The 19,033-nt window shown below is 43.8% G+C and overlaps 1 protein-coding gene across 9 annotated transcripts in view; it reads left to right on the plus strand.

The window, feature by feature from the left end:
* Positions 1–19,033, plus strand: part of CALN1 (calneuron 1) — a 662,858-nt gene that overhangs the window by 422,025 nt on the left and 221,800 nt on the right. For all 9 annotated transcript variants that reach the window (XM_034952089.3, XM_008963371.5, XM_034952090.2 and 6 more), the window contains one exon: positions 3,245–3,357. In XM_034952089.3, coding sequence (XP_034807980.1) covers positions 3,245–3,357 — 113 coding nt within the window. The remainder of the gene's footprint in view (positions 1–3,244; positions 3,358–19,033) is intronic.

A 19,033-nucleotide genomic window follows, 5' to 3' on the forward strand; every position in this document is an offset into this window, starting at 1 on the left:
TCTTGAGAATGCATAGTTTAGTTCAAGACTGTTTGGCCATCCAGCCCCACCTGTGACCAGTGGAGGTGATTTGGGGTGAGCAGAGAGTTACTGCACAAATGTAACAAGCATGTCTATCCAAGACGTGGAGCCACATGGAGTTAGCTTTCAGAGGTGTCAAATTCTAGGTAGACTGGGCCATTCTCCTTTCCCTCTAGCTTTCTACTTTTCACTTTTACAAATACCAGTTGAGTATCTATCTGTAGGCAAATATCTTGTTCTATATTCAAGATAAATGTTGTTTTGTTTTTTCTTTAAAAATGAAGTTATTAAGGTCAGGTATGGTGGCTCATGCCTGTAATCCCAGCACTTTGGGAGGCTGAGGAAGGAGGATCACTTGACCCCAGGAGATCAAGACCAGCCTGGGCAACATAGCAAGACCCCCTCTCTATTTTTTTTTCCCCAGACAGAGTCTTGCTCTGTCGCCCAGGCGGAGTGCAGTGGTCTTACCTTGGCTCACTGCAACCTCTGCCTCCTGGGTTCAGCGATTCTCCTGCCTCAGCCTCCCGAATCGCTGGGATTACAGGCACCTGCCACCAGACCCAGCTAATTTTTGTATTTTTTGTAGAGATGGGGTTTCACTATGTTGGCCAGACTGGTCTCGAACTCCTGACCTCAGGTGATCCACCTGCCTCGGCCTCCCAAAGTGTTGGGATTACAGATGTGAGCCACCTCACCCAACCCCCCTCTATTTTGTTAAGTGCATTGTTAGATCCAAAGGAAACAGCACTTTACAGGATCTTGATTGGTACTTCCTGTCTATATCTGGGACAAGTACACCAGGAATGCATTATAGAGGTGATCTCTCTGTATTTCTGGCAGCATCGACTAGTGTGCTTTTGGAAGTATTTGATAATTTTGAAGGCAAGGTGGTAACTCGTTGCTTGAATTAGCTTTCTTATGATTACCAGCAAGAGTGAAATTTTAGATTTATCTTGTTGGATGATAAGATAAATCAATTTCTTCTCCAGAGGCCACTGAGTGCCCCTCTTCATTTGGTGGTTAAATCCTCCCTTTCCCATTGACTTGCCACGCCTCCCTAATCCTTTAGGAAGTTTTACCTCTGCTGGGATCTGTCCCTGGACAGACAATCTGTTCTGAATTATTGGCATCTTGATGCTCACATCTGCTTGGCATTGTGAAATAGGTTTTGAATGAATATTCTTTGAAGGTGAATGCACTCTGAGAGGGCATTGATTTATGTGTGGGCATTTGGACAAACTCTTGTGTGCAGACACCTGGCTGTCTGCGCTGGCTGCAGCCAAGATAGGGATGTGGTGAACTTTTGATGGAGTTGCCCTTTTGAGCAGTTCAGAGGGTGCAGAATGCTACACTGATGACTCCTGGAGGATCCAACAATGCCTTGAAGGTTCGCTTTTGTCTGTTGAGTTGGCTCAAGTCCACCTTCTGGTTACTGTCAGCTCTAGCATGAAAGATCCAACAGATGCTGAATTGAACAAAGAAAGAACGAGCAAGAGACATCATTCATTCATTGTACAAGTACATACTGAACGCCTGCTTTGGTGTTCAATATACAAAGATGTTTCAGACCAAGTCCTTGACCTTGCAGAACTCACAATCTTTTGCTTGTGAGATAGGCATGCAAATCAGTGACTGGGATATAAGGTTTTATTTTATTTTATTGTTTTATTATTATTATTTTTTTAGATGGAGTCTTGCTCTTATTGCCCAGGCTGGAGTGCAGCGGTGCGATCTTGGCTCACTGCAACCTCCGCCTCCCAGATGCAAGTGATTCTCCTGCCTCAGCCTCCCAAGTAGCTGGGATTACAGGCATGGACCACCACACCCAGCTAATTTTGTACTTTTAGTAGAGACATGGTTTCACCATGTTGGTCAGGCTGGTCTCGAACTCCTGACGTCAGGTGACCCACCCCCCTCGGCCTTCCAAAGTGCTGGGATTACAGGCATGAGCCACCGTGCCTGGCCAGGATACATGGTTTTAAATTCTACAGTAGGTACACATGGAGTTAGTAGGAGAGAGAGAAAAAAGGTTCGACCAGTTCTGCCTAATGAGATCAGGAACAAAACAAAAAGAGAACATGACATTTCAGCTCCGTCTTAGAGAAAGAGAATTCACCAGATAGACAAGTGAGGGAAGGCATCCCGGACAGAGGGATAGGCATACACATGCACGCAGAGGTGTAAAGGAGCTTGTATTTTATGCAAAGGTTGGGGACAAATTGATGCAAAAGAGATAGGCTTGAACGCTATGCTGAGGTGGTATCCCTATTTTCAGTCAAAGGTGCTGTTCAGGCCGGGCATGGTGGCTCACTCCTGTAATCCCAGCACTTTGGGAGGCCAAGGCAGGCGGATCACTTGAGGTCAGGAGTTTGAGGCCAACCTGGGTAACATGGTGAAACCCTGTCTCTACTAAAAATACAAAAATTAGCCAGGCTTGGTGGCTTGCTCCTGTAATCCCAGCTACTCTGGAGGCTGAGGCATGAGAATCACTTGAACCCAGGAGGCAGAGGTAGCAGTGAGCCGAGATCACGCCATTGCACTCCAGCCTGGGCAACAGAGCAAGACACCCTCTCAAAAACAAACAAAAAAAAAGTGCTGTTCAAATATAGAAAGCATGAGGAGATTTGGTCTTGGGGAATTAAACTCAGAACTGCATAGAAGAGACTGCGAAGGTTAGAGTGTAAAAGCCATGCTACTCATAACAGAATCGTAGCTAGGAACATTAATTCTTAGAAGGATTTTCTCACCTTCATCATTGAAAAGAGAACTAGCCATTGAGTAATGAGGAAGATACAGCAACCACAGATACTTAAGAGGTGAAATCAAGAAGGCTTGATGACTACATGTATATGTGGGTAACAAGGATGGTGGAAGAGGTGGGGTGAAGCTGCCACTTCCATCATGTACAACTGGGCAATTCGGAGTAAAAGGAGAAGCAGGGGTGAGGTATAGCCATGTTAAGTGGGAAGTGATGGTTGGACATTTAGCTAGAAATACTGTCAAATGTTTAGGAATATGTGGTTTTGGATGTACTAATAATTGCCAGTTTCTTGTGGTACTTTCAGTCATTGAAGAACATTGAACAGTTTTAAGTAATGTTACCAGCTCTTCTTCATTGATTGAGGTCATGCCAAGAAGAAAAGCATAGAGGTGTTTATTGCATCAGGTATGGTAGGTCAAGTTCAGCTTGTTTGCAACTCATATTTACATCTTCTCCTTGCAGGGGATGGCCAGGTGGATTTTGATGAATTCATGACCATTCTTGGCCCCAAACTGGTGTCTTCAGAAGGTCGTGATGGTTTTCTTGGGAACACGATAGACAGCATATTCTGGCAGGTGAGTAAGAATATTTTTTTTCAGACTAAGTTTGACAGTAAATGTGTCTGAGACTAACTTTTGACTGAATTCTTGAACTTCTATTTGGCACGTGAAGATCTCTTCTGGGCTGAGCGACATATGTTGCAGAACAAAGAATCAAAACAACTACTTTTTTAGGGTTTGGAGGAGTGAAATATCTCCCCATTTTTTTCTCATAGCAATTTTTTTTTGCATTTGGGAAAAATGAAATTATTCTACTGCACATTCACAAAAGTCTTTTTCCTGGGGACACTTCAAAGGGGCACACTAATATTATCTGAACCGGTTCTGTGTTTGACCCCAGTTCCGGGATATCTTTGCTGAGAGAATGGCATGGTTGCCTGGTACATTTGGATCCCATCAATATCCTTGCACTTAATGAGAGAGAATGGTTTTGTCTAAGAATGTGTATTCAGTGCTTCTCAATTAGCTCCTGTTTCTATCTTGTAAAATCTCTTAGGAAATTCCAAACATCTAACATTGTAATTATTAAAGTATAATGAAATCATTTTTATATTAGTTCTCTACTCTTAAAATGTGACAATTATTTTATGATTATAAAATTTAGGGAGTGGGTTATCAATCATTATTTTAAAAAATTTGAATCACGTAAGTTGTCTGTCAAATTAAATTAAATTACCGGTTAGACACGTAAAACGCCATTCAGACACAGCATGATTTTTCTTTTTTTTAAATTTCTTAATACTGTCTTTTCCCTTCACCAAGAGATTTCTCTAACCTAGATAAGGGTTGCAGTTGGTGTGTCTTTCTAGTCTTATTCAAGTACCCATCTTGCATAGAACCAACAAGTATTTAGTAAGAACTTACGTGTGCTATAATCTACCAGTGTTTGTGGGTTTTACAAAAGGCATTTAAGACTCAGACCTAGCTATTTCAGAATTTGGCTGGGGAAGCTGAATTTGGTGGCTCATGCCTGTAGTTCCAGCGCTTTGGGAGGCCAAGACAGGAGGATCGCTTGAGGCCAGGAGTTCAAGACCAGTCTGGGTAACATAGCGAGATCCCGTCTCTGCAAACAATTTTTAAAATTAGCCAAATGTGATGGCGCATGCCTGTAGTCCCAGCTACTCTTGAGGCTGAGGGAGGAAGATTGCTTGAGCCCTGGAGTTCAAAGCTGCAGTGAGCTATGATCACACCACTGCACTCTAGCGTGGGCAACAGAGCAAGACCCTGTCTCAAACAAACAAACAAAAATAATAATTTGGCTAGGGAAACACAATTAAGAGAGGGAAAACAAACAAGTGATTAATTAGTGTGATGGTCACTAGACTGTAACTCGTTGAAGCACAGGGCTTCAGAGTTGTAGCTCACTCTGTGCATGCTGTACACAGCAAGCCCTCAATAACTATTTGTTTCAATAGATGAATGGAAGGGCAAGAAAGGAGGAAAATACAGTCTTGAAGGGTCAGAAAAGAATTTAGGGAATGTGACACTTGCTTTGAACCTTGAAGTATGGGTGGAATTAAATGCAAAGAAAGAAAAGAGGGCATTTCAGGTCTGCCATGATGAGAGTTTGAAAAGGGGTTGGCATGGGGAAGTCATTGACCATGACTAAGATACCGTTTGAAGGGCAAGACCTCAAAACCCACTGGCAGAATGGATTTAGGGCCTGAAGAAACAGAAGAGGTGAGGCTGATTCCAGAGTTCCCAACTTGCTGTTATTGGCAGGGGTCAGATCATGGAGCAACAGAGAAGTCTTGTGGGGTTGAATCCTCAATTGGACATGCTGAGTAGAAGGTGAGGGTCAAGCAGCCAAGTAAAGGGAGGAAGTCTATGCACAGCTGAAATCAGTTGGGGCTGGAACACCGGATTGAGATTCATGAGAGCTGGTGGGTAAAATTATAGGCAAGGATGAGCTCACCGAGGGAAGGTGCATAAAAGAGGATGAGCAGAGAGATGGGACCTGGTCCCAGAGGACATCCAGGGTCAGGGGAGAGTGAGACAGGGGCTCATGAATCCCCCACTGCTGACAGGAAAACGCCATCTCCCTGAAGTGTTGTTAGGATCCGGAACATCTCCAGGACCCTACTCACCATGCAAGGAGAATATTGCAGTGCTCATGGAACCTTCAGTTATGACTTGACACTTGCAAGGACCACTAGGTAGAGTCCCCTGGTGGAAATAAGAAATGACCCTAGAATGGTTGAACTAGTTTACAGTCCCACCAACAGTGTAAAAGTGTTCCTATTTCTCCACATCCTCTCCAGCACCTGTTGTTTCCTGACTTTTTAATGATTGCCATTCTAACTGGTGTGAGATGATATCTCATAGTGGTTTTGATTTGCATTTCTCTGATGGCCAGTGATGATGAGCATTTTTTCATGTGTTTTTTGGCTGCATAAATGTCTTCTTTTGAGAAGTGCCTGTTCATGTCCTTCGCCCACTTTTTGATGGGGTTGTTTGTTTTTTTCTTGTAAATTTGTTTGAGTTCACTGTAGATTCTGGATATTAGCCCTTTGTTAGATGAGTAGGTTGCAAAAATTTTCTCCCATGTTGTAGGTTGCCTATTCACTCTGATGGTAGTTTCTTTTGCTGTGCAGAAGCTCTTTAGTTTAATTAGATCCCATTTGTCAATTTTGGCTTTTGTTGCCATTGCTTTTGGTGTTTTGGACATGAAGTCCTTGCCCACGCCTATGTCCTGAATGGTAATGCCTAGGTTTTCTTCTAGGGTTTTTATGGTTTTAGGTCTAACGTTTAAATCTTTTAGGAAGTCAGTGTGGCGATTCCTCAGGGATCTAGAACTAGAAATACCATTTGACCCAGCCATCCCATTACTGGGTATATACCCAAATGACTATAAATCATGCTGCTATAAAGACACATGCACACGTATGTTTATTGCGGCATTATTCACAATAGCAAAGACTTGGAACCAACCCAAATGTCCAACAATGATAGACTGGATTAAGAAAATGTGGCACATATACACCATGGAATACTATGCAGCCATAAAAAATGATGAGTTCATATCCTTTGTAGGGACATGGATGAAATTGGAAACCATCATTCTCAGTAAACTATCGCAAGAACAAAAAACCAAACACCGCATATTCTCACTCATAGGTGGGAATTGAACAATGAGATCACATGGACACAGGAAGGGGAATATCATACTCTGGGGACTGTGGTGGGGAGGGGGGAGGGGGGAGGGATAGCATTGGGAGATATACCTAATGCTAGATGACGAGTTAGTGGGTGCAGCGCACCAGCATGGCACATGTATACATATGTAACTAACCTGCACAATGTGCACATGTACCCTAAAACTTAAAGTATAATTAAAAAAAAAAAAAAAAAAAAAAAAAGAAATGACCCTAGAGTTCAGAAGATGAAGGAATATTGTTTCCCATCTGGCCATCTTTTGACCCATGGAGGTCCACTCTGATGATGGGCCTTGGCGAGTTGCTTCTCCCCTAGGTGTTTCTCCTTCTTCTTTCTCTCATTCTCCATCTATTCTCCTGAATGCCTTTTTGCTTGTTTTTTGTGTATTTTAGAGATAGGGTTTCATTCCATCACCCAGGCTGGAGTGTAGTGATGCAACCATAGCTCACTGCAGCCTTGAACTCCTGGACTCAAGTGATCCTCCCACTTCAGCCTTCCAAGTGGCTGGGACCACAGGTGCAAGCCACCATACCCTGCTATATTTTTGTGTGTTTTTTGGTAGAGATGGTGTCTTGCTATGTTGCCCAGGCTGGTCTCAAACTCCTAGCCTCAAGCAATCTTCCTGCCTTGGTCTCCTAAAGTGCTGAGTTTACAGGAGTGATCCATGGCACCTGAGCCCCTGAATGCTTCCTACTCTTTACCTCCATCTTTAGGGCCAACTCTAGCCTAGGAGAATGTTCCAGGGCCTTGTGAGTTCTAAGCATTCTTCTTTCTGGCCCTCATCTGGATGAGAAGGAGCTATGGCTACTTAATCTACACTCCTACTCCTCCTGTTTTCCAGGTTTATCACAGTAGAGCATGTACACTGCAAGGAAATATATCTCTTACAATATATGGACTGCCTGTAGCTTAATTCAGACATGCTATAATGCTCACAAAGTCTCCATGTTTTTGTCTTACTCAAGATTTTCTTCCCCACTCAGGGTGAAAAGATAGGCTGGAGAAAGGAGGGAAAATTCCATCTTGAAATATTTAAATCAATGCTGGAAGGCACAGACTTTGTGGCTGTGGCTTTCCTCTCCTGCTAGTGCTCACCCAGCTCAGAATTTTACGACTAGCAAGCAAGAACAAAAACATCCATCAATTCTCAGTAATCAGCCTCCCCTTCTTCCCCCTGCGACTGCCTGCCCCTTCAGAGACAGCGTGAAAAAATGCTACTTAAAACTTCTACAGCATTGGCTTGTTTCTGGAAAAGAGTTCAGGTTCCCAGTGCTTGGGTGGTTTTTCAGGTTTAGAAGAAAGCTGAGTGTGTGCATGTGTGTGTGTGCACATATATATACGTGTGTGTTTCCTTCCTTGAAGTGATTGAAGATAATATACAAAAAAGCAGAAAGGTTGCTTTCCCAACACAGTGAGACCCTGTCTCTAAAGCAAATTGAAAAATTAGCTGGGCATGGTGTATGCACCTGTAGTCCTAGCTACTCTGGAGCTGAGGCAGGAGGATTGCTTGAGGCCAGGAGTTTGAGGCTGCAGTGAGCTGTGATTGTGCCACTGCACTCCATCCTGGGTGACAGACTGAGACCCTGTCTCAAAAAATAAAACAAAAATAAAAAATAGGAAAAGTAGCTTTTCACCTCCAGATATCCAGGCAGAAGATATTGATCTTAGGAGGTACTGATATCCTTGAAAGAAGACCATCCTACCTAAGAGACTCTAGCAAGGCTTCCCATCAGTGACATAGTCAGTTTTCCATGGAAACAGACCTGAGACTACTTCTAGAAGGGTATATATTTGTGATCTTTGGCTGCATAATACATTACACCAAAATCTAGGGCCAGAAAACAACACTAAATATTTTCTATCTCACTTAGTTTCTGTGGGTTGGGAATTTGAAAGCTGGCTAAGCTGGGTGGTTCTAGCTCAGGGTCTCTAATCCAGTTGCAGCCAAGATGCTGGCTGGAGCTGTGACCAGCCTTGGACTTGACTGGACTGGAAGATGTGCTTCCTGGTGGCTCACTCACCTGGCTGGCAAGGTGACGCTGGTGGTTGACGGGAGCCCTCAGGTCCCTACTGCACAGACCTTGCCACAATGCTGCTTGAGTGTCCTCCTGACATGGCAGCCAGTTTCCCTCAAAGCCAGTGATCCAGGACAGTGCTAGGCAAGAGCAACGATATCTTTTATGCCCTAGCTATCAAGTTGGACACCATCATTTCTACAATATTCTCTTGGTTACACAGGTCATCCCTATTAAGTGTGGGAGAGAACAGCCTCCCGGTGAATGCCAGGAGGCAGGAGCCATTGTGGATCGCTTTGGAGGCTAGCTACCATAAAGGGTAAAGATTCTGTCATTGGACTTCAACTTCTGATCTGACATTGCTGCCCCAAGCCTTCCATTTTCCCCAGGCTTGGGTTTCTTCCTACCTTAGAGGAAACCTATAACCAAAGCTATTCTCTGTATCACTGAGAAGCAATCCTATCAAGCACTAGGTGCCTTTTCCTAATAAAATCCTTCTTCCAGGCCAGACAGGGTGGCTTATGCCTGTAATCCCAGCACTTAGGGAGGCCGAGGTGGGCGGATCAGTTGAGGCGGGGAGTTTGAGACCAGCCTGGCCAACATGGTGAAACCTCATCTCTACTGAAAAAAAAAATACAAAAAAAAAAAAAGAAAATTAGCTGGATATGGTGGTAATCGCCTGTAATCCCAGCTACCCAGGAGGCTGAAGCATGAGAATCACCTGATTCTGGGAGGTGGAGGTTGCAGTGAGCTGAGATCGAGCCACTGCACTCCAGCCTGGGTGACAGAGCAAGACCCTGTCTCAAAAATAAATAAATAAATAAAATAATTTTTTCCAGTGCTTTCCTTACTGGTGTTCTAGCCTATAGTGCCAAGGGTAGAATAAAATCAAATGTGATTCAGCAAAAACAGCTATTTATTGGTTGGCACTAGTCGCAAAAGTTATGAGCCCCTGGCTCTTTGCAGGAAATTGATTATCAGTGAAGGGGGAATATAGTTGGCTACAAATGCGGCTTCCTTTCTGGGGAGGATGGTCTGAGAGTCATGCCCCAGGGTCTCCAGTCCTCCCGGCATACGCTCAGCCCTCTGGGTGTGAGACTCTTGGCAGCCAGTTCAGAACCGCTTTCCTATGCATAAGTTGTAAAGCTGTGATTGTGTTCTTAGTCTTCGTTCATCAAGCTTCTGTGTGTTTGCTGTTACTGCAGTGGTATATTTGCTGAGGAAATGTGAAACTGTGTTTGGAGTCAGCCTTAGGATATGGTATATGGGAATGGCAGAGAGGAGAGGAGGGAAGGAAGGGACTGAGCGGGGCTGAGACTCGGGACTGGGGAGTAGCCTTCCTGCTCAATGCTGCAGGTTAATTGCAACTGCCAAGAAGTCAAGCATGGTCCTCAGGGTCCCTGCTTTTCCACCATTTATTTACACCACACGTCATGTGCCTACTTGTATCCAAGAATAAGAGGCTTATGATACAGTAGATGTCCCCAAGTGGCAGAGGAAAGAGCCCTGCTATTTTATCATGGTGTTTTCATGAATTCACCCCAGCAGCCTTTTTCATTTTCTTCTGCTTGACCTCAAGCCCCGTGCAACCGTGTTCTGCCGTGAGTTTGCAGACAGCAAGCTATAGAGAGCATATGTGAAAGGATCATGGGAGATTAAACAGGTCTGCCAGTCCCGGGGGCCAGCCAACACTTCTGTTAACCTCTTTTCCCTCTGAAGAAACAGAGAAATGAGTCCCGCACTTGGTGAGGAGAGCTGAGCTGTTTGTGTGTCTTACTTTTGCCACCGTGAGGTTCAAGAACACCTCGGCCAGAGTGATGCCTAAAACATCTCATGTAGAACTGGGTTCCTTTGCTCACATTTTTAATCTTATTCACAATCAAACCTTATTCATGAAGACTTCACTAATTTAGACTTTCTGTTTTAAGAAATGAAATATTCACAGTTTGTGAGCAAATAGATCTGCTCATTGGATGGTGCTGCTCGTGTTGGAATGAGTCCGGGGCCAAAGGTTGGGAGACAAGAAGCCCGCAATAGCTCCCTGGTCTTTTTGCATGCTCAGGACTTCTGGGCAATACTCCCGAGCACACACGAAGTCCAGGGAGCCATTCTGCAAGCTGGTCTTTAGAATAGCTTGTTTATCCCACAGCTGTGTGCAATGTGCAAGACATTGTAAATTACCCTAGCCTGAAAGTGCATAGGGTACTCGTTCCCCAATTTGGTTGGGATGAAAGTCTGTTTGCCATGCTGACTTGCTTTGCCTCTCCCTGGTTATCAATCATAGGTCTGCTGCTGTCCAATCCTCACTCGTCTGGTGGGAGAATATGTAGCAGGTGCAGTAAAATACCTGCATCTACTCCCCAGAAACCTTTCCGGAAAGGCTTTACCTTTTGTCTCTCCATCCCAGTTCTTGCTGTGGTCTCGTATCTCCTGTGGCTTTCCATTTCTGCTCTGGTCCTGGACTCTTTTTTTTTTTTTTTTTTTTAATTTTTGAGACAGAGTCTCTCTCTGTTGCCCAGGCAGGAGTGCAGTTGCATCATCTCGGCTCACTGCAGCCTCCACCTCCCGGGTTCAAGTGATTCTCATGCTTCAGCCTCCCAAGTAGCTGGGACTACAGGTGTGTGCCACCATACCCAGCTTTTTTTTTTTTTTTTTTTTTTTTTTTTTTTTTTTTTTGTATTTTTAGTAAACACGGGGTTTTGCCACCTTGGCCAGGCTGGTCTTGAGCTCCTGGCCTCAAGTGATCCGCTCACCTCGGCCTCCCAAATTGTTGGGATTACAGGCATGAGCCACCATGCCCAGCCTGGTCTAGGAATCTTGATCTCTGTCTCAGGTCCTCATGCAAAACCTAGTTCTTCCCAGCCCAGGCCCAGGCTTTTGTCTGGGACGTTTTATAAGCTGGTCCCACGGTGATGGCAGAGATGGGCAGGTGGTTTGGTTTTAAAATTACTGACTTTAGGCCTGGCACAGTGGCTCATACCTATAATCCCAGCACTTCAGGAGGCCAAAGCAGGAGTTTAAGAGCAGCCCAGGCAATGAGTGACACGCTTTCTTTACAAAAAATTCAAAAATTAGCGAGGCATGGTGGTACATACCTGTAGTTCCAGCTACTCGGGAGGCTGAAGCAGGAGGATTGCCTGAGCCCAGGAGGTTGAGGCTGCAGTGAGCTATAATCATGCCACTGCACTCTTGCCTGGTCAACAGAGGGAGATTCTGTCTCAAAAAAAAAATAATTATAATAATAAATAAAATTCTTGACCCATGGACAGTTGAGAGCATTTGCATTTCATGGTTGTGACATGTGAAGGAAATATTACATACAAAAAGCTACAATACAATGTGACTGCAAATCTGTTATGCATAAAAAGACTGGAAGGAAATATATTCAATCGTTGACAGTGACTTTTCTTTTTTTTTTTTTGAGACGGAGTCTCACTCCGTTGCCCAGGCTGGAGTGCAGGGGCGCAATCTCAGCTCACTGCAACCTCCACCTCCTGGGTTCAAGCAATTCTCCTGCCTCTGCCTCCCAAGTAGCTGGGATTACAGACGCCCACCACCATACCGAGCTAATTTTTGTGTTTTTATTAGAGACGGGGTTTCACCGTGTTGGCCAGGCTGGTCTGGAACTCCTGACCTCAGGTGATGTGCCGGCCTCAGCCTCCCAAAGTTCTGGGATTACAGGCGTGCGCCGCCGTGCCTGGCCTCTCTTCCATTCTTAATCATCTAATGGAAACTTAATAGTTTTCAGCAGTGATGTCTATATCAAGGCCTGCTAGACTGACAGCAAGCCTTCAGTCCCCACAGGGATCTTACCAAGTGTGGAAAAATGGAATATAGGAAGCATTCATGTCAACAGTGGTTCTCAAAGTGTGGTTCCTGGACCAGCAGCATTAGTAATACCTGGAACTTGTTAGAAATGGGAATTCTGGCCCGGCAAGTGACTCACACCTATAATCCCAGCACTTTAGGAGGCAGAAGTGGGAGGTTGTCTTGAGCACAGGGGTTCAAGACCAGTATGGGCAACATAGCAAAACCCTATTTCTAGAAATAATAATTTAAAAAATTAGTCTGGCGTGGTGGCACATGCCTGTAGTCCCAGTTATTCTGGAGGCTGAGGTGAGGACATTGGCAGAATCCAGGCAGTTGAGGCTGCAGTGAGCCGTGATTGCACCACTTCACTCCAGCCTGGGCGACAAGAGTGAGAGCCTGTCTCAAAAAGAAAAAAAAAAAAAAAAAAAGAAATGCAAACTCCTGGGCCCCACCTATTAAATTGAATATTCAGTACTGACCTATTGAATTGAATATTCAATACTGACCTATTGAATTGAATATTCAATACTGACCTGTTGAATCAGAAACTCCAGGCCTATGGCCCAGCAATCTGTTTCTATTAGCCCGCTGGGTGACGTCGACACTGGCTTGAGTTTGAGATCCACTTAGTTACAGGATTTTAATGAGCCTGACATTTGGGACAAGGCAGCGAGTTAGTTTTACTGATCTGGTTCTGACCCTGGCTTCCTTCCAGGCTTGGTAATTTGGGTTTTTCTTTTAGTTATCCTTATTCATAAGTGTAATTGATCTTTAGTCTATTTAACACTATCGTTTTAAACTGTTTTGAAAAGGTGGAGAAATTACCTATCAATATGTAGCTACTTTCTAAGTAGGAAATAATTTTCTAAGCATTGGAGGCAATGGAACAATCAAATAATACTAACTTATACTATTAAATTATAAGAATATTTAAAAAGCTAACAAAGGCTGGATGCAGTGTCTCACGCCTGTAATCCCAGCACTTTGGGAGGCTGAGGCGGAGGATCACTTCAGCCCGGGAGTTTGAGACCAGCCTGGGTAACAAAGCAAGATCCTGACTCTACAAACAAATACAAAAATTAGCCAGACATGGTGGGACATGCCTGTAGTCCCAGGTACTAGGGAGGCTGAGGTGGGAGGATCAATTTAGCCTGGGAGGTCGAGGCTGCAGGGAGCCATGATCATGCCACTGCACTCCAGCCTAGATAACAGAGCGAGACCCTGTCTCAAAAAGCAAACAAACAGAAAAGCTAACAAACTGGCAAAAATATGGCAATTTATAGAATAAAACACAGGTACAGAACATTTCTAAAGCTATGTGAAACCTCTTGACAATAAATGGGATAAAGAGCAATAGACAACTGATAGACATTTGAAATAAACATTAAAACAGCTCGACCTCACCGGAAATCTTAGAAATGTTAATTAAAATAGGGATTGGTTAACAGTTATCTTCTCAGAATGGAAAATAAATCATGTAATACTCAAAGTTGTCAAGAGCAAGATAAAATAGGCAAACTCAGCTGGGTGCAGTGGCTCACGCCTGTAATCCCAGCACTTTGGGAAGCTGAGGTGGGCGGATCACCTGAGGTCAGGAGTTTGAGACCAGCCTGGCCAACATGGTGAAACCCTGTATCTACTAAAAATACAAAAATTAGCTGGGCGTGGTGGCGCACATCTGTAGTCCCAGCTACCTGGGAGGCTGAGGCAGGGGAATCACTGGAGCCCAGGGAACGGAGGCTGCAGTGAGCCGAGACCAAGCCACTGTACTCCAGCCTAGGCAACAGAGTGGAACTCCATCTAAAAAAAAAAAAAAGGGCCAACTCATATAACACTGATAGAAATGTAAATAGAAAGAAATGTATTTACAATTTCTTTGTAGAAATGTAAATTTGTAAATCGTACGACTTTTCAGAAAACTATTTGGTGACACTTGGCCATAATTTTTAAAGCCCTATAATTTAAAATATGTTCAAACCCTGTGATTTAAAATAATTCTACATTTAGTAATCTACCATATAAAATCAGTCAGAGATGTAGGAAAATGCAATTATAAAGATAAAATATTATATAATTGTTAGAAATAATATTTTCACTTTATACTAAATGGAAAAGCCAAGATAGAGATGGAATTTACAGTATAATTACATTACCATCCTACATCTATTATATGCCCATTATATTCATCTATTATGCATCCATTTATAGTCAGAGAAAAAAATGGAAAAAATTCTGATTGTACTTATTTTGACTGGCACAAAAGTGAATAATTTTTTCTTTATACTTGTTTGTATTAGGCTATATGGTCTATTCTGTTATTATTCAGTAAAGTTAACAAAATCTCAAATTAGTCTGGGCGTGGTATCTCATGTCTGTAATTCCAACACTTTGGGAGGCTAAGACAGGAGGATCACTTGAGCCCAGGAGTTTGACAGGAGCCTAGGCGACATAGTGAGACTCTGTCTCTACCAAAAATAAAAAAATTAGCTGGGTGTGGTGACATGCACCTGTGGTCCCAACTACTGGGGAGGTTGAGGCAGGAGGATCACTTGAGCCAAGGAGGTTGAGGCTGCAGTGAGCCATGATCACGTCACTGCACTCCAGCCTGGGTGACAGCCAGATCCTGTCTCAAAAAAAAAAAAAAAAAAAAAAAATCTCAAATTAGCAAAATTACATTATCCAACAATTGTTTTCAGGGGCAAAAACAAAAAGGGGAGAAGTGATTGGAATTTAAAGCATTTCTAGTTCACATGCCCATGGTTATGGTAAATGGAGCACAAAGTTGATATGAGAGTATAAAAGACAGCTGGGTACAGTGGCTCATGCCTGTAATCCCAGCACTTTGGGAGGCCGAGGCAGGTGGATCACCTGAGGTCAGGAGTTAGAGACCAGCCTGACCATTATGGTGAAACCCTGTCTCTACTAAAAATACAAAAAAATCAGCCAAGCGTGGTGGCGTGCACCTGTAATCCCAGCAACTCAGGAGGCTGAGACAGGAGAATTGCTTGAACCCTGTAGGCGGAGGTTACAGTGAGCCAAGATCACGCCCTTGCACTCCAGCCTGGGTGACGGAACGGGACTCTGTCTCAAAATCAATCTATCAATCAATAAAGCCTAAAATCAAAATTAATGCAGCTGCCAGCTGCCAGGAGGAAAAGAACTCACTGGAGACCACTGAGTGGCAGCTGTCACCCAAAGCCGCTGTATGACCCTCTGCTGCAGAGGCTGCAGGAGGCGCAAGAGGCAGGACTGTCACAGACGCTGCTCTCCACATACCAGCCTTATGTCCAGTTAATATGCTGAAAACTCATATTTTGGGAAAAAGTCTGAAATGATTTTATGATCACAAAAAATAAATTGATTAAATGTAATTTTTGTTTTGTTTTGTTTTTTGAGACGGACTCTCACTCTGTTGCCAGGCTGGAGTGCAGTGGCACGACCTCGGCTCACTGCACTCTCCGCCTCCTGGGTCAAGTGATTCTCCTGCCTCAGCCTCCTGAGTAGCTGGGACTACAGGCGCCCACCACCACACCCAGCTAATTTTTGTATTTTTAGTAGAAACGGGATTTCACCATGTTGGCCAGGATGGTCTCAAGAGGACCTCATGATCCGCCTGCCTCGGCCTCCCAAAGTGCTGGGATTATAGGTTTGAGCCACCGTGCCTGGCCGATTACAAGTAATTTTAAAAAATTGCTTCAAAATAACCTCATGGCTGGTACTTCAGCCTGTAGCTGAGATGAGCTGACCAGCGGCTGTAGGTGGGGAGAAGAGAAAAATCACTGGTCACATTATTGGGAAAGTCCTGGCACCACTGGTTTCCTATCTCTGTTCCATAGAACCTTCCCAAATTATATTTGAAAGTATTTTTTTTATTCAATCTACTTATCCTCAAGTGTTTAACCCATAGGGTATGATGTGAACTGTAGACGCCCAGGAAGGTGCAGAATTTTCATTGAAAGTTATCTAAATGGGCTGAGTATGGTGACTCATGCCTGTAATCCCAGCACTTTGAGAGGCTGAGAACTGTTTGAGTTCAGAGTTCAAGACCAGTGTGGGCAACGTTTTTTTGTCTCTACAAAAAAAACCTAAAAATTAGCTGGGTCTGGTGGTGCATACCTGTGGTCCCAGCTACTTGGGAGGCTGAGGTGGGAGGATCACTAGGATCGTGCCACTGCACTCCAGCCTGGGTGTCAGAGTGAGACTCTCTCTCAATGAAGCAAACAGGAGAGAAAGGAAAGATGATTAGGATGGATGCTATCAGAAGTAGAATCTTGGCCCTGAACTTGTTACATTTCAGAGGAAGCAGAGAAAGGAGCGAGACAGGCATGGAAGCTGATGGGGACCTCTTGGGGTCAGTCAGGTAAATCCCTTCAAACCCCAAACCAGAAGTGATCAAAGGCAGGTTCAGGAGAGGGAACAAGGGTCTTGCTGTGCTTCAGGGACGGTGTCCTGGAGGAGCCTCTGACCACGGCTCCAATGCTCTTGACCCACAGCGTAGAGTTCAGAGGTTCAACGGTGCAGCCAAGAGACCAGGGAGGTGGCTACAGCCACCTGACTCTCTGGTCAGTGGGCCCTGATCCCCACACTCCTGACCCCCTCCCAGCCAGACACTGGGGAGCAGGCCCTATACTGTCTTGTCGAGGTACTGCTGTCTGGTTTTTTGTTTTTGTTTTTTTTTGTTTTTTCCTATATTGCCATGGTGAATAGGATTTTAATTTTCCTTCTTTCTTTTTTGTTTTTTTTTTCTTTTTTTTTGACGGAATCTCACTCTGTCGCCAGGCTGGAGTGCAGTGGCGCCATCTCGGCTCACTGCAACCTCCGCCTCCCGGGTTCAAGCAGTTCTCCTGCCTCAGCCTCCCAAGTAGGTGGGACTACAGGTGCGTGCCAACATGCCCAGCTAATTTTTGTATTTTTAGAAGAGACAGGGTTTCACTGTGTTGGCCAGGATGGTCTTGATCTCTTGACCCCATGATCCGCCCACCTCAGCCTCCCAAAGTGCTGGGATTACAGGCATTAGCCACCACGCCTGGCTAATTTTCCTTTTCTTTTCTTTTCTTTTTCTTCTCTTTACTTTTTCTTTTTCTTTTCTTTTCTTTTCTTTTTTTTTTTGAGACAGGGTCTCCTCTGTGGCTGGAGCGCAGTGACGTGATCTTGGCTCACTGCAATCTCCGCCTCCTGGGTTCAAGCGATTTTTCCACCTCAGCTTCCTGAGTAGCTAGGATTACAGACACGCGCCACCACATGCTGGCTAATTTTTGTATTTTTAGTAGAGATGGAGTTTCACCATATTGGTCAGGCTGGTCTTGAACTCCTGAATGCAGGTGATTCGCCCACCTCGGCCTCCCAAAGTGCTGAGATTACAGGTGTGAGCCACCGCACCTGATTTTAATTTTTCATTAAATGTTTCTAACCCCTTTCTGCCAGTATGATGGAAAATGGCTTTGGAATTTTGGGCTTCATCTGGCTGCCTCATTGAATTCTCTCATTAGCAAGAGTCTAGGTGGTTTCGGCTGCAGTAACTAAATACTACAGACCAGGTAGCTTATAAACAAGAGAAATGCATTGCTTACAGTTCTAGAAGGTTCTGGTGAAGGCCGTCTCCCAGATTGCAGAATATCAACTGATTTCCTTGGGTCCTTTTATCCCTTCATCCCTTGGGATAAGGGGATTAATCCTTTTTATGAGTCTCCACTTTCAGGATCTAATCACCTCTCAAAGGGCCCGCTTCCTAATACCATCACAATGGGGGTTAGGATTTCAGTATATGAATTTTGGGAAAACACAGACAGCAGTCATAGATTTTTCCAGCGATTTTCTTAGGCTCTTTATCCCTGCAATGACTTTGTCTACAAATTGCAGCAATTTTGTTACCTTCTTTTCAGCAGTGTATATTTTATCCCATTTGTGTTGACTGACACCTATTTATTACTAATAAACTGTAAGGGTGATAGTTGACTTTAGGAAATTAACCTCTTACTTACTGTATTAGTCTGTTTTCATGCTGCTGATAAAGACATACCCGAGACTGGGTAATTTATAAAGTAAAAGAGGTTTAATGGACTTACGTTTCCACGTGGCTGGGGAGGCCTCACAATCATGGCAGAAGGTGAAAGGCATGTCTTACATGGTGGCAGACAAGAGAGAATGAGAGCCAAATGAAAGGGAAACCCGTTATAAAACCATCAGATCTTGTAAGACTTGTTCACTATCATGAGAACAGTATGGGGGAAACCACCCCTATGATTCAATGATCTCCCCCAGGGATGGTCCCTCCCACAACACATGGGAATGATGGGAGCTTCAATTCAAGATGAGATTTGGGTGGGGACACAGCCAAACCATATCTAACTTACCAACATTTTTAAAACCATGAATATATGATAGCTTTTTCTCAAGTGGTCTTTGAATCTATAATAATAGGATCATGTGATTATTCTTGTTTGGACAAGATGTGATAATTAATAGATTTCCTATTATTAAATCATTTTTGTATTCTTAGGGTTAATATTAGTTGTCATGGTAGCCCATTTTCTTAATGCAATTTGAATTTGTAGTGTAAGTTTTGAATTTGATTTGCCATTTTTATTTTTTATTCATATTTATAAATAAAAGTGACCTATAGTTTATACAAAATTACAAGTGTCATTGTTAGTTCTTGAAACATAGTTAACCTAGCATGATGAAATTAATTTGTTTGCTTTCTATTATTT

Source organism: Pan paniscus, chromosome 6 (genome assembly GCF_029289425.2).
Source record: "Pan paniscus chromosome 6, NHGRI_mPanPan1-v2.0_pri, whole genome shotgun sequence".
Lineage (NCBI taxonomy): Eukaryota > Metazoa > Chordata > Mammalia > Primates > Hominidae > Pan > Pan paniscus.